The 23,321-nt window shown below is 40.7% G+C and overlaps 1 protein-coding gene across 4 annotated transcripts in view; it reads left to right on the top strand.

Moving 5' to 3' along the window:
- LOC103061707 (ubiquitin carboxyl-terminal hydrolase 12-like) overlaps positions 1-23,321 on the top strand; it is a 44,057-nt gene that overhangs the window by 2,238 nt on the left and 18,498 nt on the right. For all 4 annotated transcript variants that reach the window (XM_088129168.1, XM_088129169.1, XM_088129170.1 and 1 more), the window contains exon 2: positions 17,060-17,140. In XM_088129168.1, coding sequence (XP_087985294.1) covers positions 17,060-17,140 — 81 coding nt within the window. The remainder of the gene's footprint in view (positions 1-17,059; positions 17,141-23,321) is intronic.

Consider the following 23,321-nt stretch of genomic DNA (forward strand, 5'->3'; position numbering starts at 1 on the left):
ATTGTCAAGACTTAGAAAGGGGCAGGCCATCTGCAGATGAGGATGTCTTGGCCCCCCTGCAGCTCCTGCAGGCAATTCCTTCTCTCCTGAAGTAGTTTTTGCTGCAGAATTTACGCTTGCACAGCATTTCATTCCAGCAGAGACCATCTGGAGTTTTCATTGCCTTCTATTGGGAAAGAATTCTTGACGTTTGTATATTCCATCTTTCAGCTTTCTTCCATCATGAAACTCAAGGGTACATGCAAGTGTCTAGGGACAGTTTTGGCTGCAATGAGGGAACTCAAGTTGAAACTTCATCCAGATGAGAACTGTGTATTGTGGGTGAGAATAATCTGTTAATCTGGTTGGAAATGCACAACTTATTTGCATTCTCCCTGAATGCATCTGTTGTTGAACTGCATCTCCCAGCATCCCTCTGTACTGCGGCTGTTGGAAGCAGTGTTCAAAAATACCCGGAGGGAACGTGTTGTACAACTGTGCCCTTAAGACTAGTATGCTGTTTGGATGTTGTCATGGATGTGGCATTTTGTTAAACCACAATTGTGTCAGTGGTTGGGGGTGTCATTTAACAGTGTTGGCTTGTTTACCAACTGTGATCTCAAGAAGACTGATTTTGCCTCCATTAAACATCTTGAGTACGTGCTTTACTGGGACTGACATTGCTGATGGCCTGGAAACTACATTTAAGACAGTAGTTAGACATTTGGATCATGTTGCATTTTCTCAGGCAAGTTACACTGGCTGCTTATTTATTTCCAGTTTGTGAAGTGCTGGTATTGGTGCTGAAGGCTTTAAACAGTTTAGTGCCATGTGACTGCAGGACCTGCCATCACACATCTAAGCCTGCTTATGGATGAAGATCAGCTTCTGAGATTCTACTATCTGGGTCACCACAGACAGAGCCTTTTCTCCAGTGGCCCCAAATCTTTGAATTGTCTCCTCCATAACAAAGTTTCAAACCCTTCTTTGCTAACCCTTTTCTTCTAGCTTGTAATCGGCTAGTTTTACTATATCAAGCTTTTAAATAAGATGCTTGTTTGTTGCCATTGTGTTTGCTGTTCTGCTGATCACTTAGGTGTTTAATTTTGTGGTTTGATCGTTTATATTTTTTTAAAAACTGTCTGTTTTTAAGGGGTTTTACTCTGAAAAGTAGGCTAAAAATAACAGCAGCAATAAGAATAGTATTAAATAGTGAATGTCCAGGTGTTTAGCCGGGTAATGAAATGTTTGCAAGAAAAGAACCAAGCTCAGAGAACGCCAAGGACTCCATCTTCTCTCTGGATGCTTAGCTTCAACAGGACAGTTGGCTCATATCTTTTGAATCCATGTCCTGTCTATTTCTTTCCCCCAGGCAAATTCTCAAGAGAAAAATTCTGATTCTCTTTAAAGCCCTTTCTCAGATAAATAAATCAAGTCCAATCAGTTTATCTTCTTTCTGCTCTTCTTGTATCTCAAGGGGTTTACTTGTCCAAGAAGGTCATCTGCACCTAGTTCATCCCCTGATAGTTCCAGTTTCTCCTTCTCATTTATTCTCCACTAAGAACGTTTTTATCCGAGGGCCTTTCTAAGGGGCAAATGGGCCTCATTCTGCAGAGGTATGTAGTGTTGGTGCCCATTTGCCCCTTAGAAAGGCCCTCGGATAAAAACGTTCTTAGTGGAGAATAAATGAGCACTTAACCTGTCTGTGGCAGCCTTTTTCTCCATCAATAGCTTGCTGCTTCTATTTCTTTTATTTATTGCATTATGTTCGTTTTTATGCACTCATGTGAATAAGGCGCTTACAGCAGTTTTGGTCCACGGGGAAAAATAAACAATCCATAACTGGATGATATCTATACTAAGGCCACCAAAATGACACTGAAGCATGTGCCTCCTTTGGAGTCCTCCAGAACCCCCCATCAGGCAAGATGTTGTTTAAAGGGAAAAAAGGAGATGAGGGAGGAGGAGGAAAAACTGCGTATTTTGTTCCTAAATTCGAAGACAAAAACTTTTAAAAAGTAACAGCAATTCAGCAGCAGAACCTCCCACCAAGAGAGGCGATAGATTCTCTTCGCTGGAGGTGTTCATGCAGAGGCTTGATAGCCATCTGTCTGCTTTTATTTGGATTCCTGCACGGAGTAGGATTGGACCTAGAAGTCTCCTTCCAATTCTCTGATTCTGTAATCTGAAATGAACAGCACCTAACACAAGTTGTGTGTGTTTAGGCCCCCTAACTCTGTCTTTGAACCATGGACTTCAAGGCTTGAATATCTTGATCTTAATTTTTGCATTTTCTTGTTTCTCCCCCCCCCTTTTTAAAAAAAAATATTTGAGGCATTCTAGAGAACTGGAAAGCTTGTCGGGGGGGGCATTTTGATCTGTTCTGTTAAAGGTACTGTACCATCTATCTATGGATTTTAAATAAGAGTAGAGCTCTTTTTGGAAAGGAAGCTTCGGTGCATGACCTTGGAAAGATTTAGAAGCTGTCCCATTTTGTATTACTAAGTGCTTCTACACGAGACTTCTTTGCAATTGAGAAGGGGCCCATCTGTGCACTATAATATGTAATTTTGGTATCAGTTCTTTACTGTTCCTGCATATCCATTGTAAGCATCCCTAGAATTATCTTACCCAAGCAGGCTCCATCTAGATGTAAACAAAAATCTGCCACAGCTAAGCTAACTGGGAATTTTAAGAATTGCCATCCTAGCACAATCTGAGGGCAGGCTGAAGAAGTTCTCTTCCAAGCTGATGCTGTGTTCTATTATTCCATCTCTTTTTCCTCTGCAAGGGGACTTCTTATAGCTGGTATCTTTTAACCATTTCTTTCTCTGCAAATCCAGTAGACAATAAATCAAACCAAGTTGTGTTTATTTTCTTGTATTCTTTCTCTACCTTGGCTTGTGTCCATGAAATGTAGATGTTTGCTGGAGCATGTTTAGAGCAAGTATCTGTAGAAGGAGATTATGAAGGGACTTGTGAACATTAAGTAGGAATATGTGTGTCAAAGGGCTTAGAATCTGTAGTGCCACACCATGGTATGCGTGATGTAGCCTGAGATGATGGTTGAAGATGGTGAACAATGCAGGAAGCAAAGAAATATGTTAAAAAATGATATTTTTACCTGGCAATAAACATCATGGTGATGCATTATTCCACCTTTGTGAAACTGATATGAGAAGATGAGGAAGAAAGGTTCTTGAAGACTAAACAGGTGGGTTGGAGCTTTATCTAGATCGCTGGCAGTCTGGGAAGACCACATCGAATCACAGCATTGGAAGGGACTATAGACGTCATTTAATCTAGCCCCCTGTTTAGTGCAGGATCCAGTACATCTCCAGGAGATGACCATCCAGCCTTTATCTGAGTGTTTCTCAACCTTGGCCACTTGAAGATGTGCGGACTTCGGCTCCCAGAATTTCCCAGCCAGCTGACTGGGGAATTCTGGGAGTTGAAGTCCGCACATCTTCAAGTGGCCAAGGTTGAGAAACACTGCTTTATCTGAAGATCTCCAGTAAAGGAGAATTCATCCAGCCTGTTCCACCTTGAGTTATGTCATGGTGGAAATGGAAACAGTATTGAATTCAATAATTAGGAGTGCTTAAAGCCCATGCTACCTTGTGTCAGTTCAAAGAATAGGAATAAAGAGTAAAGAAAGGAAAGTTGCACTGATGAAATATTGGAGCAATGGAAGCATACCTATGTTCCTGCCTCCCCCTTCCCCAATAAGCCTGCTTTCCCTGTTCGCCCCCCCCCCCCAAAATCCTGGCTGCCCTTTGCACATTTTCTGAGCACACGTCTACATTGTTCCAAGCATTTTACGGTATTTGCCACTAAGCATATGTGAAGTTTCACTTTCTGAAGCCACCTGAAAGTTGACCATTTGTGGGAATGACCTTGGGAGACAGGTTAATATAACCTTATAATAAAGATAGCACTAGTACTCTTGGTTGTGCTTCTGGATTACCTTGCAAGGCTAATGCCATTGGAATGACCTATTTTGAGATTGCTGGGTGCTGCTTTATGAAGTAGTCTCATTAACATGCTTTGAGTAAAATAACCCTTGCGGGCCTTTTGTACCCTTAGCGGGTTGCTTCTGACCCACTTTTTATCTGTGGCGTGTATTACCATAATAGCAAGATTCCCCTCCCCCTGCCAAAGAATAAAGATGCCTTCACTTATCTGTAATCCTGGGAACAAAGAGGTAGAGAACGTGATTATTCTGGTTGGCCTCTCAGTGGCATAGTTGCTATCAATCCTGGCATTTGAACAGCTTTTGGGAACATGATTCTTTCATCTAGAAAGATAATATTCCTCATCTTTACCTCCTTTTAACAATCCATAAAAGACTAGCCTGTCCTTTCCCACTTGTATTGAATGCAGGTGCAACCAACCATGCGCCGAGTTAAGGGCACTCTGGGCTGGGTAGGTTGGCATAAGAAGAAGCAGTCTTCCCTTGGAAGAATGTCTCTGTCACATTCTTCAGCTGTCTAGTCCAGGTAACATCACCGTAGCATGGGGTAGAATTCCAGGAATGACTTCCTGTTCTGGCAGATACTGGAGTATCCTTTGTTTCCTTCCTTTAGCTGGTTCCTTTGCTTCCCCTCCTGTCACTATTTGTCTCTAGAGTTTTATTCCACCTTTCTGTCCAAGGAAGCTGATGCATAGGCTCCAGGTCCCTCCTTCCCAGTGTAGATGTGCATGTGTATTACAAAGCATACTCAGTCTCTGTAGTCCTGTTGGCACAACACATGTGCTAGCCATCCCCTCTCCCAGCCACCTGGTTTAACTTTGTCAGCCAGCAATGGCTAGGTTTGTTCTGCACCAGTCATTTTCACAGTCCTCCTAGACAGCCCAAGGGAGGCTTGGAGGCTGTAGCTTTCTGTCCTAGGTTCAAATGGGTTGAGGAGGGTCTGGCCAACCTCATTCTCTATCTTATCTATGGTAACAGCATGGCTTCAGAGCTGCAGTGCCTAGGGTGACTTTTTGTGGGCTTCTCTATGACTGTCTCAATGATCTATGTCAGGAGGGATAATTAACCTTAGAATAAGCCCTTTGGATGCCATGAGCAGGAAAGGGTTGATTGATTAAAGTTGGAGCTCAGCCGTGTTTCTGAACTGTTCATTGATCTTTGATTGCCAGTATAGAGGAGACGTCTTTCTGAGGAGCAGCTGTAGAATAGCCTGCCCTGGAAAGAAGCAAGTTCAAAGCCGTGACTCATCCAGAGACACAACAGACCACCTTCACTCTAGATGGTTGCTTTGGTTTTACAAGTATCTAGAATAAAATTTCATTCAAGTAACATAATTAATAATTATTTTACAATATATTAGTGTAAGCTGTTATATGTTTTTGGAATTACAGGGTTTGGGCAATGATTCCAGTTGCAGATCTTTCCAGTGAAAGTGCCTACCCAGCTTGCTTTAATTTGTGATTTCTTAGGTTTTGGCTTGTCAAAACACCACAATGTTGTGGTTGGGTTAAAACAGTTATTAAATAGTCACTTGTTTTTCTTTTCAAATGTTTAGACAACTTATTCCAAAACTTTGACCCCTTTCACACTCATTACCAAAATAAATATCCGTCCAGTTGCAGTTGAACATTTCTTAGAATTGTTATTTTTACTTGACAGAAGCGATTCTATATTTGAGATAAACTGTTTTGGTGCACAAGAGGAGGACACAAATGCCTTGGATGGCACTCCCACAGACCTCCATAAGTTACTACAAAATTGACAGAAGGAGAAAAGTAGTAAATAAAATTCGAATTAAATATTAACACAAGCTGAAGTTTATCATTTTAATCCTGGCTCTATCTCCCATGTTCTGGTGTGCAAAGCCATGGGAGTCACTCAGAGGCTCTGCCCAAATAATGTTTTGTACTTCTGGTTTGCAGGATTTGATAGAAGTTCTGACACGCTGGTGGAGTGCACAATACAGCACTGCCATAACATATATGATTGTAGAATGCACTACTGCAAACATGCAGGTGACATGACCCAAAAATCTGTTCTTCTGTCACTTTTCTACTTTCTGCTTTTGTGTTTTCCTATCTCAGAGAGAGCATGCATTGGATATTGTGGCCGTTCCACTACTCTTACACTAAAGTCTCTGGTATTATAGTAGAGGAATGCTTTGTAAGTTCTGCAGTGGTTCTCAGGTAAGCATTTGGGAAATTGGCGTGCAGTGGAACAGGATTTCAATCCTCTCTTTAGTGAAATTGGTCCCAGTCCATCATTTTTCAAGCTCGGTAGTGTGCATGTAAAGATATCGTTTGCTCTGCCATAAAGTAAGCAGTACATCTTCAGTTGTCGCCAAGTTTTGTAGGTAACCCCTTGGTTATGTTCTGGAAGTGTGCTAGACTCCTTGCTAGTGTTTGTCTTCCAGTCTTCCTCCCATCTCAGATAACCTTTCTTACATGCTGGAACGAGTTTCTTGCTCTGCTTGTGGAACTACTTAGTGCTGCTTGTACAGAAAATTGGCCGTTCTCCTCCAGCAAGCAAATGAGTGGATTTTGGTGGCAGTCAGTTAACAGAGGTATATTGAGTCTTCCCTCAAGGAAACCAGTGTTTCAGCATCTCCTTTCCTCACTGGTACCCTCTTCTATGTAACACTTTTCATGTTTTTCTAAGTCAGGTATCTGTTGTCCTAATATTAAGACAGCTATTTATAATGCATGCATTCTGGAGTCCAATTGTTAATTGAATTGATCGGTGGCTGGGTTTGCAGAAATTTTACTTTTCTGACTTTAGGTGAAACTGGTTTGGGCAGGTTGATGAGGTGTGGTTTTTGGGCTCCTGCCCGGTGAGGGCCCGCCTGCCTGATTGAGTTCATCCCTGTGCCAGAAATAGATGGGGGGAGTTTGCATTTCCTCTGGGCAGCTTCCAGCCGTAAGTGATTGTGATCAGGCCTGGGTTAGAAGAAATCCTTTTAGAAGAAAAGCTTTTTTCTCTGCATTGTTGTTAAACTCATCCTGCCTTTCCAAAGCATGACAAACAACACTGCAGTGAGTGAGCTTGGCCAAGCCATTAGTCAGCGTCTAATGTCATTGCAAATACAGTTAAATGTAGCATGTTAAATAGCTGAGCAAAGGTTTATCTGCACCGGATCCAGGTAAAGATCTGCAAACCATAATGCTTCATATAAAGCAGTGTTTCTCAACCTTGGCGGCTTGAAGATGTGTGGACTCCAACTCTCAAAATTCTGGGAGTTGAAGTCAACACAGCTTCAAGCTGCCAAGGTTGAGAAACACTGATATAAAGAGTTCAATTCTACACCGTAGTTTGGTCACTTGGTGGCCTTGTTCCCTGCTCTGTTTGCCCCCATCAGTCCTGGTTTATTCCTTATGATCTTTGTTTATGGTCTCAAACATGAAAGAATGCATTTGGAGGCAATCTGACTTTAGGCAGACTTTGGCAAGCTGGCTGGCTTCAGTTACTTTAAATCAGTTACCCAGAACCATGTTAGCAATCCACAGATTATCTCCTCTACCTTTTTGATACTTTTCTAAGACATTTCCTTTGACTCAACACCCTTCCTGTTTGGGACTTCATAACCTTAACTAAGATGAAATTGAATGTATTCACAGTGACCCTTTTATCTCACTTCCTTATCTGTTCCTCCTCAGCTTTCCCAGACTTCCACTTCTGACCTCTTAAGTGCAGTTGAGATGATCATTTTGCTGTTCTCATCCATTTCTTCACATGCCACCCTGATCCCGTTAGTATGTGATTCCTGATTTCTATCTTCCCTGGAAATTCTACCATATTATTAACATAATATAGCAGTTTTTATGTGGGTCATAGACCAGCATAGTTTGACAGAAAACTACAGATATATAAAGATTACAGTCATTTCAGCAGTAAAAGAAACTTTATGCTGTATCACTAACATAATAGTATAAAATATTACAGTTCTAAGATCTATGAATACTACGAAGCTACCTGAAAGATAAAACGCAGACTGTAAAATTCACCATATTATTAACCTTTCTCCTCCTCTAGCTGCTTTCATATTGTATTCTGATACAAAATACAGATACTACTTCATCTTCCCCCCCAAAGGCTTCCCTAAGTTCCATCTTTAACCCTTTACCTCTATACTCTTCAAAGTTATTATTCACTTTTGAAGAGTTTCTCAATTCCAACTTTGCTCTTGATCCCTTGTTATCCAGTTTACGTTCTTTACCAAAAATATCCTTTCTGAAATAGTAGGTATTTTTGCTGCAGTAGCTAAGGTCTGTACTTTGTCTTCAACCTTCTTGGCAACTTTAATGTCTTTGATCAAAGTTGAAGGTCTCCATCGCTTAGGCATTAGCTAGTTTTCTTCCTGTCTCTCACGTTGTGTGTTCAAATGCTCTTTAACCCCATTCTCCTCTTTTGGTGTCTCTCAGGTTTCCCTTCTTGGTTTCCTTCTATTTATGCTTCACCATCCATTGCAGTTTATGTATTTGCAATTTATATATTAGTGTGGCAATCATTATATCTTATACCTTTCCTCTCGTAGTTCATCCTTTCTCAACCTGTTGTCCTCTGGATGTGTTAGACTACAAGTCCCGCTCTCTAGATAGAGCAGTTAGGTGGCCGAACTAGATGGGAATTATTGTTCAAACATTAGATTGGAGGACGCCAATCTAATCCCATGTCTCTCTCTGTTAGATCCAGCCATTCATTAATCTCCATGCCTGCTAATTACATCACCATTCTCAATGTGTGTGTGTGTGTGTATTTCTGCCTTAACCTTTGAGTACCATTTTTTCTTTTGTTCATTCCTCTCCATTTCTCAAGCTCAGATTCATGCAGTGATCATCTCCCATGTTTTACTTATTTTGCCTTTCTCTCTCTCAGACTTCATTCTTCTACTTTATCCAAAAGTCTGTCATCAAAATAATTCACCTTGCTGACATTTGGCCTCTGGTATTATTTCTCAAATTGCTTAAAGAACCTCTTCCTGGCTTTGAAACCTTCTGATAGCCTTGTTCCATGTGATATCTGGTTATCATTTATACTTCCTCTTGTGAACTCTATCCTCAGTAGTCTAAAGGTCTTCCACTCCCTAAAATTGTAAGTCCTTTCCCCCTTGCTGTTCACACTGTTTAACCCAGTGTTTCTCAACCTTGGCAACTTTAAGATGTGTGGACTTCAACTCCCAGAATTCCCCAGCCAGCATGCTGGCATGCTGGCTGGGGAATTCTGGGAATTGAAGTCCACACATCTTAAAAGTTGCCAAGGTTGAGAAACATTGGATTAACCATTCCCTCCCAGATCTCTTCTTCCAATCTTTGTTCAGCTGCATCTTTTCCCTGTGGCTTGGGGTTTAATTCCTTAAACCTCACCCCCCTGTTCAACCCAGATTACACACACACGCACGCACACATGCACACACGCACACAATATGTATGTATGTATGTATGTATGTATGTATATATATATCAGGATTTGCCTAAAGGTATTTGTCCCTCCCTGATTCTGTGTCTCCCTTCCTACATTCTGTAATAAAAAGCCTTCCATAATGGGAGCTACCGGCATGCTGATGAAGCTGTCAAAATAATCATTGTTCTTGCAGCTGCTTTAGCATGGACATAATTGTTAGCTGTGGGACTGGAGAGTGTGAAGAATATATCAAATTAAACAGATTTCTTATACATACCCCTCTTTCTATCTTCATTTGTGAAAGCTTCACATAAATGTGTCAGTTTATCAAACATGCTAAGCATATTCTAATTCTAATTTTTTTTATACAGGTGGCTATCTAGTATTAATCTTGTTGTAAAAGAATTTCAAGGAAAGAAGATTGAATAATTTTGGAGTGGAGAGGGGGGATTTCTAGCCCTTGATTTACAACTTTAACCATACTTGCAGACAAATTGGTAACTCTGTGTCTTCAAAAATAATAGTACATGTATTTATTTCATTATGCTATAATACCTGTCAGAGCAGTTTTATAATTAAAACAATATAAAATAATTTACACTGTAAGCCTTCAAACTAATCCAAAAATAAATAGGTAGAAATAGCCGCAACTCAGCAGCAGAATTTGCAGAATCACTGAAGTAGAGCAATAATGTGCTTAACCATATCCATGAAAGTGTAGCAGTGGGCTGAACAGAGATCTGGGTTCAGGGAGAAAATTTATACGGGTGTACTGAGAAATGCCAAAAACTCCCTGTACCACTGCATTCTGGACCAGCTGCAATTTCCGAATGCTCTTCAAGGGCAGCCCCATGTGGAGTACATTACAGTAATCCAAACAGGAGGTGACTAAGGCATGAGTCACTGTCAGCAAGCCGCCTGGTCCTGGAAGGGTCACTGTTGTTGCAGAAGACAAACCAGTGCAAAGATCCTCCTAGCCACAGCTACCACCAGTTGTGAGTCCAGGAGGAGCCCCATATTGCACACCAACTCTGACTGGGGAAGTGCAACCTCTGGCAGAACGAGAGATGGAAAATTTCTGGATCTGGGAGAGCCTTAAAACCCATAGCCATCTAGACTTGCCAGGGTTGAGCCAAACCCTCTTCTCCCCCATCCAAACCCCCACAGCTTCCAGACCCTGGGAAAGAACTTTGACAGCATCACCTGGTCCTCCCAGGACAGAGATGTATAACTGAGTATAATCAGCATATTGATAATACTTGATTTCATACTGACGGATTACTTAACCCAGCAGCTTCATGTAGATGTTAAATAAGAGTGGATAGAGAATGGAGCCCTGAGGCACCCCATAAAGCAGTGGCCTCAGACTCAATTCTCTCCTGGAAGAAATGGAGATGACTGGAACCAGCTGTAGAGAAATGAGAACTACCATAGCACTATACCTTCCAATCCCTAAGCCAGCTGAAAAGATGCCATGATCGATGGTATCAAAGGCTGCTAAGAGATCAGGGAGAGCCAGGATGGATGCACTGCCCTCATCCCAAGCCCACCAAAGGTCATCAGTTAGTGCAGTCAATACCCTCTCAGTATGACTAAGCCTGAGTCCTGACTGGAAGGGCTCCAGATAATTCGCTTCTTCTAGGACTCTCTGGAGCATAGGCCAACCATGGAAAAGGATGGAAAGCCACCTCTTTCAAGGGAGGTGGAACCACTCCCTTTCACAGAGAAGCATTCACATTGCATGGACCCAACCACCCATCACCTCCTGGGAAGCTTTAATCAGTCAGGAGGGACAGGGATCTAAAACCCAGGTGGCCAAACTCACAGTGCTGAAGACCATTCACTTCATCCATAATTATCTTATGGAAGGCTCTTTGGTTCACCAGAGGTTTCTATGAGTGGAAGGAACAGAGTCTGGTAAGAGAGTTTTGCTCATTTTGCTTGGCCTCTAGAGGTTTTTTGACAAAATTGCCCAATGAGTTGGTGAGCCCTCTTAATGTTATAAATATTATATTCACTTAATTTACCTATTCTGCCATTTATTCTATTCTATTTTGCTCTTTTAAACAGCATGTTTGTTTCTGAATGTTTTTGTCATTGACTTTTTTACAAGAATGTTTCAGTGGTTAAAATGGAAGTTCTGTGTGTCAAAGCTATTTTTCTTATATATTAAGCTTTATGTGCATCACCTAGAGTATTATTTTAAGGGGGAAAAGTTAAAATTCAAGGCTTGTACAATCTAAAACTGGCATACAAATAGATGATGTGCCTTAAGCATCTTTATTGGGAAACTTTGTATATGTTGTAGGTAATAAATCTGTTTTTATTTTGCCCATGAATGGATTTCATTGCCCTATAAAAGAACTGTTGTAACAAACATGCTATGAAGGATGGGAGAGTACAATATGTACAAGTAGTGAGTTGTACTTTTACTACAATATTGTAATAAAATAATACAGTAAAAAAGAGAGAAGAGAATACCTCTGTTTTAAACCTGGCCGATATAACTAAGGTAGCTGAGTTGTTTGTCCATAATAAGACTCTTCTGGGCTGGCAAAGGTTGTGACGTTGATATTATATGTAGATTTTTTTTGATCATCCACATGAAGTGTCCATCTTAAATCCTCTCCTTGGACCACCAACACACTTGTCAAATAAACCAGTATCCCACATTCCTCCATGTCTGGAGGCTTAGCATCGCTGTTTGTTTTCTTAACAGGCTTGCAGTCTTGGGCTAGTGTCCTCTTGAAGTCTTGTGTTTCATGACTGCAAGGGATCTTAGCCAAGATTCTTCTAAAAGGGGTGAGAGATGGTCATTGGGAAGCAGGAGAGAATAGCTGTCTTTCTCAAGGCCAAGGAGGATGTGATGCTCAGAAAATAAGATGAAATGGAAGAAAGAATGGGGTTGCCATGAGGACAAGTGTTGACTGACTACCAAGGCTTCCCAGCACATTGAGGCTGCTAACCTCTGGTAGAGGAGACTGGCCACGTTGGCAGATCTAAGACAAAATAGAGTTAAATTATTGTGGTAAAATAGCTAGTCTTTCTTTCAGGTAAATATTTATTTGAATCCCAGTTATTATGTTTCTCATGTTACTATCAACAATCCTTTGCCACGACAGAAGAACATCAAAAGTTCAGGGAACACTTCTGCCAATCTGGCTCCACGCTGACGCACCATTGGCACGTGGCATCTGCAGCCTCTTATTAGAGTGTAGATGTCTCTTTTTTTTACCCCTTTCCTCTTCCGCAGCCCCTTTCTTCGGAATTGCTACTTAAAATATTCAGAAGAAAATTTACTGGGGTTGTTGAAGGAACCACAAAGGTGCCACAAGTGAAGTTCATGTAGCTTAGTGAATGCACAAATAGGCTTGTGCATCCTGTTCCTTTGCTCCTCTTTTAAGGTGTCTGTTTAGGGTTTGAAACAGAATATGTTTGCCTTTTCATGCACACCCCTGTAAGTCGGGGATCCTGGTTAGGACGTAATGCTTAAACCAACCATGGGTAGAAGTTAGGTTGGTTGGCCTTTTCTTGCTGATTAGAAGAGCCCAGTGGGAGTGATTGGGCAGACTTCTTCAAGGCTCCAATCCAGACACTGGCTATATAGAGACACCCAACGGTTTACTGCTGTGAGCTGCCCAGAGCTGTGTTTTAAGATGGGTGGCCGTACAGATCTTTTAAATAAATAAAGATATCTTTGTTTTATTAGGGGTCATGAGCATGGAGCGTCCTCCAGTGCGTATAAAAGAGAGGTTTTGCTAAGCAGAAAAGAGCTGATGGTTGTATCATGTATTATGTATTTTATGTATTTATGGTTTTAATGTTTTTGTAAGTCACCCAGAGTCCCCCACTGGGGGGAGATGGGCGGGGGAGAAATTTGATAAAATAAATAAAAATAAAATAAATGCTCTCAGTGTGCTATATGTGGCTTAATATGGGGCAGCTGCTTTTCTGCATCATAGGAATAATGGGACATCTGAAGACTAAAGTTGGTGTAAATTGTTTTGGGTCGGTTGGGCCAAAAAGGATAAAGTTGCCCCTCAGTTGAGCTTAACTTAATTTGCTCAGCATGGACACAGCAGTGTTGATTCTTTGACCACTTTTTGGAAGTGTTTTGCCACTTCCTTCTTCTAAGCCAGTTTTGGACTTCCTGGTCTGGCTCTGGGATTTTCTGGTGTCTCCCAGTCAAGTATGAATCAAGCCTGACCCTGCTTAGCTTCCAGGTTCAGAGATGTTTGGCCAGATACCAAATATCTTTATTCAGCATTTATATCTATCTCATTTGCTTATTTATGTCATTCATTTATAAGCCTGCCTGTCTAACAACTATATTTCACAATTGTTGTATTGGCTAATGTACACCTTGGGCACCAGATGCTGTGCTCCTGAGACCACAGAGTGCCTCACCTTTGTGTGCCGCTGTTGACTTGAAATTAGGGTGAGGGCTTCAAAAGTGGGAGCTCCTCTGTACCCCAGGAAGTAATCTTTCCTGCATAAAAAAAGGCTTCTCCTTGCTGATCCCAACTTTTCAAGGTGAGAGGGACCATTGCTGAGGTTGAGAAACGCTGGCATAGATAGCTCCACCTATATTCTGAAGGGTTACCATCCAAGCACAGATCTACCACTTCCAGCCCAGGAGCCCAAAAGCCTCCTGGATCCTTGTTAAGGTTCTATTTCGTGTATTGTGTTTTAGGATCAGTTTAATCCTCTGGGCACTTTCTGAAACAGGAAGCTAAGCCCTGCCTTTCACTCCTGGAAAGTTGTACTGATAATGGTGTCAGCAATCCATTGTGGAGGTAAAGATGTTATTGATGGCATTTTGAAAGCAAGTTTTTTTTTAAGAGATGGATGCACTTAAATGGAAATAGAGGAAACCTTGCCATCACTTGTCTGTTGGCTGAGGTTCTAAAAGTTGTTGGAGCCTCCAAGGGCTTGCTGAAAACCACCAAGTACTTGAACTTGAAAAGACATTTCTCCGAAAACGCTCTCGTTCAATTCACTCACACCTCCTTGAAGACCTTCTGTTGTCCAAGTTGGAGAAGAAGCAGATTTTTTATTCAGCTCAGAGGGGAGACTGAACCACAGAAGTTTTGAGTTATACAAGAGATGAAACTGTCTGGTTTCTAGAGAGAGAAATACATTGGCAGTCCTCGCCAAAACCCAATTGCAAAACTTTATCCAGGATGTTTTTAGCAGGCTTTGCTTGTTTGTTGTCTAGCTGAAATGGTTACATGCTATATCTTGAAGTTCATTCATAATTTTGAAAGGGAGCTTTGAGATCTGAAAGTTCAACTGCAAGGGAGGGTAATGCATCTGTGTAAGATTTCAGGAAATGGCTCTATTAAAGGCCAGTTTCAAAGTGTTTTCTATGAAATTAGGAGTTGTAGATGCTCTATAGTTATAGTGAAGGATATTCCTTCTTCCCTATGCTATTTTATTTTACTCTTTAATTTACTACATCTCTCTCATATCTCCCTTTGCAGTTTGGCTCTTGGTCAACTCAGCTACAAAAAATAGAAGTAATACTTGGGAACATAAAGAGAGATGTGCCTTAGCAATAGGAAATCTGAGATATACTTCAATGGAAGACCATTTTATTGATTTTCTAAGGACATTTCATTTTGTGTGGTCCATGATGTTTCAAGCTTTGTTTATACTCTATAAGCAGCACTTTGTATTTTATTTTTTTTTCTAATAACCTACGGTCAAGGCAGTGTATCAAATAGTACAGGTGAGTATTGAAATGCATTTCCCAAAGTTCATATGTCCCAGTGATATTCAGCAATTAGACCAAATGCTTCAACATTCACTGATGTGAAGGCAACGTATGGGCAGAATCTGGAATGGAAATGAAGCTTGAGTTTGTCTAAATGAAACTCTCAGCTCCATCTTCCTTCTATTGCTTTACACTGTCCATTCTTCAAGCAGAGACCTTATACCTCATTTGTTTTTCTGTAAAATGCACACTGCTGCTGCTTCATGATGAATGGCTTTAATTCTAGGTCTTTAGCAATGGAGCTCCAGTAATGTGAGATGTCCAGTAGCAAAAGGGCCAATTCCACCCTCAGCTACAGAAGTTCACTGAATGATTTTGAACCAGTCACTCTTCCTTAGTCCAGCCACCTCACAAAAATATTGTGAGGAACAATGAAAAGGGAGAGTGATATATATCTGTCTTGCTCCTGAACATGGGATATAAATCAGAGAGAGAAGGAGAAGGTGCTGTTAATTGGTTGATCACTAAAAAGCTAAGCAAGGTTGGATAAATGCCTAGTTGGGAGAACCCTATGAAATTCCAGCGTTTTAGGCTAGACTTGAAGTTGGCAAAAGGCCATGAAAGCAGCCATGGGAAACAACTTCTTTATAACTGCCAAGAAAATTCTGAGGATATGTCCATGAAGTCACCAGGAATCCAGCTCTATTCAAAGGAATCTTTACCTTTTTAGTGGTCAAGGCATGTCTATAGCATTCCATTTTTAAACAGAGAAAATGCAGAATGTTCAAGTGTTTATGAACAGTAAGTGGGACACTAACAGAAGATTTAAAATTGAGACCTGACAGCATGCACAATGGCAACCTTGCTAAATATGACAGTAGTAGCCACATATTCTTTCACATGTTCAGGAAATCAGAGTCTGCTAGAGTGGGCAGCTATAATAAATTTAATGGTTTTTTAAAATCAAATTTCTCACTTAGTTTGCATTCAGCAGTCTACTCTAGGGTTCCATTCCTTGTTTTCTTCCATTCTGTTGTGCATAGGAGGTGCTTTTCCTTATACATAAACACATTTCCTATGAAACTTTGATTGCAAAGTATGATTATGTATAGCAGTGAATTTCTGCTTGGCAGTATTCATTTCTAACTGTATGTGTGAATTTGGAAACCCTAACTGAAAGAACACACAATCTTGAAAATGTGTTTTATATCTAAACAGCAGTTTCCATATATATGTATGTACACCTTTGAATCAGTGGTGACTCCAGGCAACTGCCGAGAGAGAGAGAGAGACACATACACACACAAAAACGTACATGCTTGCGGTGAAATGCTTAATGCTGAGTTTAAACTTGGTACTGGGCATTGCAGAAGGCTTGCAGCCTAGTAGATAACTGGCAGTGCCAGGTAGAATGGAAGGGAGATCCATCCCTCCCCTCTCCAAGAGACTAAGTCAACAACAGCTTTTAGTTGTTGGCCATGTAGCGTGATGGAAAGCATATGCTGTTTTGGCTTCACTTTTGCTGCTGCTGAATATACCTGTATATTCACTATAGTACTGACTGCATCTGCTCTTTATAATAAATATGGTCTAGGGAGTAGAAAGAGGCTCTCAATGTTTTGATAAGTTGCAGATGGACCAGGTTACTAAATGGAAGATAGGAGTGCTATAATAACAGCAGAATATTACTTAGAGTTCGGTCTAGTATTCTGCTGGTAGAATTCTCCTTTTGCAGGTTGTAGCGTTTTCTGTCCCCCAAATTTACTTTGAGGGTTTGGAGGCCCACCAGTGCAAATCTGAGCAGTGTACTGTGTTGCTGGGAGGGGAAGGGGAATGGCAGCTCCTCTTGTTGGAGCAGAAGATCATTTCTTGTAATGTGGGATTTACCTGTTGTATGTGTAAGAGTGAATTCTTCTTGCTCGGAGATGCATCTATGTAAAATTTTTGCACTTCTTAGTCTTTTGTTTCCTTGATAAGTTTGTTTTTTCTTCCAGGGCGCCAATGCCTCTGCTTTGGAGAAAGAGATTGGTCCGGAACAATTTCCTGCGAATGAACATTACTTCGGCTTGGTTAATGTGAGTGGCTCTTCTGTGCTTCTTGGGGGTTGTTTGATAATCGTCCCTTCTTTTGTCATTCTTGGATTCTGAACTGAACAGAGTCCCCTTCTGAGCACCCCTTGTGTTCAACACTCTTGGAGCCAGTTTGTATCCTGAGACCCAGAAACTGCTTAAAAATCTATATTTGCGAAGTTAAGTAAAGCAAGCTAAAAAGAGTTAAAACACTGGTCATTTTTTTGCTTGAGCAAGTGTTTCAGATTCTAGAAGCAGCACAGAAAAACTAGGATAGAGTTTCTGAATTGGTGCAAAGGATACGTGTGCAAGGAGAATAAAGAAATAAAAGTGTTCTTCACAGGAGCAGTCTGAGTTCCTCTCAGAAACAGCATAAGTGCCACATTTCCCCAAGAGATGGCTCTTCTTCCAGGTGAAACCAAATATCAGTCGCTGCTGGTTTTTCATCAGAGTCAACTCTTTTGATGGGGAGTTTGTGAGATTTTAAGTAGCTGCATCTTAGTGGCAAAACTAAAAAAACAAAAAACAAAGCTGAGAGCTCCATGCAGACTCCAGCCACCCTGCGTGTCCCCCACACTAAACTCCAACCTTCTTCCCCTTCTGTGGTTTGGGTTTGGGGGCTTTAAGGGGCCTTAGGTGTTGCTTGAAGGCATCTCTTTCACAGTTGAGAATATCCCAATCCCATTTAACTGATTTTAACCAGTTTTGTGGGATTTTAAGAGGCAAAATGGATATCTTCAGCCAAGGCTTTACCCATTTTCTCCTTTAATCCTCATCTCAAATGGGGGGGGACGAAAATGGTGCCCCCCATCCACCCATTTCAACGATAGTATCACTAGGATCTGTCTCGCCCTTTCGTCAAACAGGCAAAAAAAAAAAAATGTGGCTTCTGGCTACAAAAAATTGCACACCCCGGCCTACATGGTAAATATAGATGAAAAAAATTATTTTGCTTCAGGGAGTTCCCTTCGGTAGCAAGATAAGTCTTCTTTGTCTGAAGAACATTTATTTATTTAGTACTTATTTACAATATTTAAGATCTGCTCCAGTCCTGGCAGACCCTGAGTAAGATACAGAAAGGCCAAAAATGAAGACATAAAATCCAATATGGACAGTTAAAAGTAATATCACATCATCAAGGAATCACATGATCGTAAGTGCCCAAAATAAACTAAACTAAGGCTTATGCTTGTTTAGGTTACCCCAACCTTGCCACCCATCCCTCTGGAAGGAGAGTTTTCCATAAAGTGGGAGCCACCACTGAGAAGTTTGGCACTTGGTCCATACCCTCTGTATCTCATGAAGGAGGAGCTGAAATGGCAGCAGGCTTTTTCTTGATGAGCAGGCAGCACAGGCAAACTCAATTCTGGCAAAGCGTTACCTACTGTTTCCCAGCTATGCCCAGAAACCTGCTGGCTTTCAGTGCAGCAACTTCAGAGTTGGTGTTTTTCTAGTCTGGGGGGGTTTTCCTGTCAGGAATCTAGGTGCCACATTCTGTACCAGTTGTAGCTTCTGGGTCATCTCCAAAGGCAGCCCTATGCAGAATGTATTGCAGTAGCTCACCTGAGAGGTGATCAGGGCATGCGTTATTGTCATCAGGGCCACCTGGTTCAAGAGGCTAATGACTGGTGCGCAACCTATCCCCTGGCCCCAACTTTCGCTGCTTTCATCACAGCTTTAAGCACAAGTTCAGGAGGACCCCCAAGTCACAGCTCCTCCATATATCTTCCATTGTTGTCATCATATTTACTCTGCTTAGAAACTGTAACTGCAAGTAGTAGGAATTGGCAGCTGTTGGAGGCCACCCATAACCAATGAAGGGATCAAGGCCCGCAGGTGGTGGTATGATGATGCAAACTTGGCATGCCTAGGACTTTTGCTTTTCCTCCCTGTGTTTTTGGGTACATCTTCATTTGAAAATCAAAGTGAAGCCTATTTGAGGACTTCCCAGGACAGTTTTATTTTTATTTTTTTAATCTGCACTCAGTCGTTACCGACTCTGCAGTGACTGCTTGGACGAGTCCTTGCAGTTTTCAAGGCAATTGTTTCGGAAGTGGTTTGCCAGAGCCTCCTTCCTAGAGCAGAGCCCAGCTGGCGAGTGCAGGAGGTGGGGTTTCCGTTGCTTCGCGCCCTTTTCAGGTGCGCACGGTTTTTCGCGCTTACCGGCAACTGCTCCCGACTCCTTTTTTGCAAGGTGCCGCCAGCATTTTTCCTCCCACCAGAGTGAGAGTCCCCATTTATCTACTCACGTGAGTTTTCGAACTGTTGGGTTGACAGCAACTGGGGAGGAAACAGGAGCTCACCCTGCTAACGCGAAGGCTGGACTCGAACCGCTGAAGCGTCGACCATTTCTGGCCGGCAACTTTCAGCGTCATTAAGCCACTGCGCCATTTTTTCTGCCTCAGGAGACCATGCCATTAATGTTCAGCAGTTGAGGTCCAAAGGAGTTCACCAAAAAAAAGAGCTTTTGTGGGGTTCACAAAAAAGAGCTTGAGGGGAGGACAGGACAGGGAGCCCCTGAGCACAGATGTGACAGTTGACCAAGAAATCCAAGAGAATCAGCAGGAGTGCCCTCCCCACACCTAGTTTCTGGTATAGGTTATCTGCCAAGGCAACAAAACCAGTTTCAGCCACAGATGAACACCTGATTGAAATGGATCTAGAAAATCAGTTTCGTCCAGATGCCACTGTAGGAGAAATTCCTCTCTCAAATTTCCCCAAGAGTTCATTTGAAACAGAGACAGATACACTCTTCTGTTGGAGTATGTTTTACGGTACCAGAGGCAGCAAAGGCAAACCTAGAAAGGCACGGCTACGCAACCCCTCTATATAGAGTTATACAAATTTATACAGGTTTTGGATGTAACGTATATATCAGGAGAATGGACCTAAAATGCTTTTTTAAAAAATATAGTTTTATTGAAAGTTTTAAAAACAAGAGTAAAAGTTAATACAAACTCAAAGAAAGTAAGAAGGAAAAAAGAAAAAGGAAGAAATCAAAGAGAAAGCTAAAGTGCAAAAAGAAAAAAAAATGCAATAAGTAGAAGAAAAATAGAAAAGAAAGAAAAGGGATACAAAGAAGTGGCTTCCGATCTTCTTTACAGCATTTATAAGTACAACTGTAGATTCACCTCTCTCTCTAAAGTTGCATTGTGACTCTCCTTTCCATAATCTATCCTATTTAATCGTCAAAACCATCGATTGTAAGTTCACTTTTTTTTTGTTTTACACAAAAAGCCCATAAGGGGTTTCCAGTCAACAATAAACGTAGATATTGTCTTTCCTCTAATCAAACAGGTCAATTTGGCCATCTGAGCAAGTTCTATCATCTTCACCAACCGTTCCTCCATCGTAGGTATTGCCAGATCTTTCCATCTTGTGCATACAATAATCTCACTGCGGTCATCATATACAAAAACTAAGTTCCATGACTTTTTTCCAACTGTTTGTCCATCAGTCCCAAAAGAAAAACCACTGATTTCAATTATATATTAATCTTTAAAATCCTCTGCATCAGTGTGTATATTTGAATCCAGAATTTTCTAGCTTTTTTGCGCATCCACCAAGCATAGTAAAATGACCCTTCTTGTTGTTCACATTTCCAGCATAGATTTGAAGTATGTTTATACTAGATAGATAATTTTTATGGTGTCATATATCAACGGTACATCATTTTATAAAAGTTCTCTTTAAGATTATAACATAGTGTAAATTTCAATCCTTTCAACCACATATTTTCCTATTGTTCCATCTGCATATTATAACCAATCTTTTAGCTCACTTTATCATACATTCTTTCACTTGCTCTTCTTCTGTTTCAAATTTCAATAAAAGTTTATACATTTTAACAATCACATGTTCATCACTGGTACACAATTCTGTTTCAGAGTCAGTCTTACAGTGTTCAAAACCATAAATTCTTTTGTCTACTTTGAATCTTTCTGATAACTGTAAATAGGAAAACCATTGACAATTATGTCCCTCTGCCATCATTTACTGTCTTGATTTTATTTTGTATTCCCCTTGATAGAATTTGAGTATCTCATTGTATGTTAACCATTAACCAAAGCCTATTATTTCTCGTCTATAAAATCCTTCTTTTGCTGAGAGCCACAAAGGTGTTTTCAGGCACAATCTGGGTTTGTATCTATTCCATATTCTCAATATGGTGTGTCTAACACAGTGATTTTTAAAATCTACATTAATCTTAACTTTATCGTACCACAAATATCCATATCATACCACAAATGTCCATATCATACCCAAATCTCAGGTCATGTCCTTCTAACTCCAAAAGCCTTCTATTTTTCAGCAGCACCCACTCTTTCATCCAAAGCAGATGGCAAGCTGCAGAATGCAATATCAAATCAGGAAAACCCAATCCTCTTCTTTCCTTTGCATCTTGTAACACCTTATATTTAACTTGTGTTTTTTTTTCTCTTGCCATACAAACTTAGATATATCCGTTTGCTGCTGTTTAAATGGTGCATCAGTTGTCAAAAGCAGTATTGTCTGAAACAAAAACATCATTCTAGGCAAAACATTCATTTTTATCACGGAAATGCTCCCCAACAATGACAGTGGTAATTTCTCCCATCTTAATGTACCTTTTTAACTTATTCCATGACTTAACATAATTATTTTGAAATAACATACAATTCATACTTGTCATGGTGATACCCAGATGCTTTGCTTTTTTCTCAGTCTTAAAGCCCATTTTCTTCATTAGTTCTGTTTGATCCTCTATTTTCATATTTTTGTTAACATCTTCGTCTTCTGATTATTGATCTTAAAACTGCTAATGTACCAAATTCTTTTAATTTTCCCATTAATGTCTCTACAGTCTACCCTTTAGTGGATCCTCCATAATCAACACCAAATCAGCAAATTAACCCTTAACTTATAAGTTTCTTTTTAAACCTTTACTCCCACAATTCTTTCATCTTGTCTTATATCTCTATTCAATATTTCAAGGAATAAAATAAACAGGAGAGGAGACAGTGGGCATCCCTGTCTTATTCCTTTTTGTATCTCACGGGGTTTTGTTAGATCTCCATTGACAATTATTGTGCTTTCTGTGAAGTGTCTGTTGGGGGCTCTGGAGGCTGCAAAAATGGCTTGTCGAGTCACATGTGGCCAGCCACTGCTTATTCCTGTTCTAAGGAAAAAAAGAGAAATTTGTTCACAATTTTGCAAGATGCATATTGGGGTTTTTAAGAGAAAAGTCAAATGTGAAGAACTTTTAGAAGCCTTCCATTTTTGTTAGTACTGATAACAAGGGGGCATATAATATCTATATTATATTATAGATATAATGTGCCATTACCTAAGTGTATTTTATCTGCTGTATCAAAAAAAAAAAAAGATAAAATATAAGTGCCTAGCTTTTCTTCGTCTCTTAGTGAAGCTAATAGCAGCTTCAAGAGCACAAACGAGATTTTTTAATCCCAGGAAACAACTTCCAGCATTGTTCAGAGATGTCTAGGAGCTGTTTTAATAATCATGATAAAAACCTTTCCCTATTAGAAGCTGGTAAAGATGGCGCAGTTCTTCTTCAATGCATTTATCCAGGCATCAGCAACACCTTCTGGATGATTGGTGAACTCCCTCTGAAGACAGTTAAAGAACATCAGTTTACACCAAATACATCAACTAAATTACTAGGAAGATTTCATTGCATGGAAATCCACCTTGCTACTCTTAAAACAGTCTTTTTGGGTTCTGTCCCATTTGTCTCCACAATTAAAGCACTGCTTCTTGTCTTTAAAACCCTAAATGTCTTGAAATTAGAAAGTCTTAGGGAGTGATGTCTTCTGTGAGAACATTCCTAATATTAAGAACCTCCTGGGATCCTTCTCCAGACCAGGCTGATTTAGGAATTCATAGCACCCATGATGGGGATTTCTGAGCAGTAGGATCTCTCTGGGATGTTCTGCTCAGGGAAGCTGTGCCTGGCCTCCCTTTTCAATCATGGAGAAATACCTTTCTTTGTACTCTGGACTTGTAGATGTTTGCAGTTGCCTTCAAGCTTAAGGTCAGCACCTGGCTCACCATTTATCCCAGTTGCTTCTCCCTGCATGCAAACACTGAGAGTTATTGCTAAGGCATATATGTGTAGGCTGGCTGGGAAATTCCAGGAGTTGAAGTCCACATAACTTACAGTTGCTAAAGTTGAGAAACACTGGAG

The sequence above is a fragment of the Python bivittatus genome, unplaced genomic scaffold, assembly GCF_059951505.1.
Source record: "Python bivittatus isolate LINGU-HERP-01145 unplaced genomic scaffold, Pbiv_v1 ctg000790_np1212, whole genome shotgun sequence".
NCBI classification, from domain to species: domain Eukaryota; kingdom Metazoa; phylum Chordata; class Lepidosauria; order Squamata; family Pythonidae; genus Python; species Python bivittatus.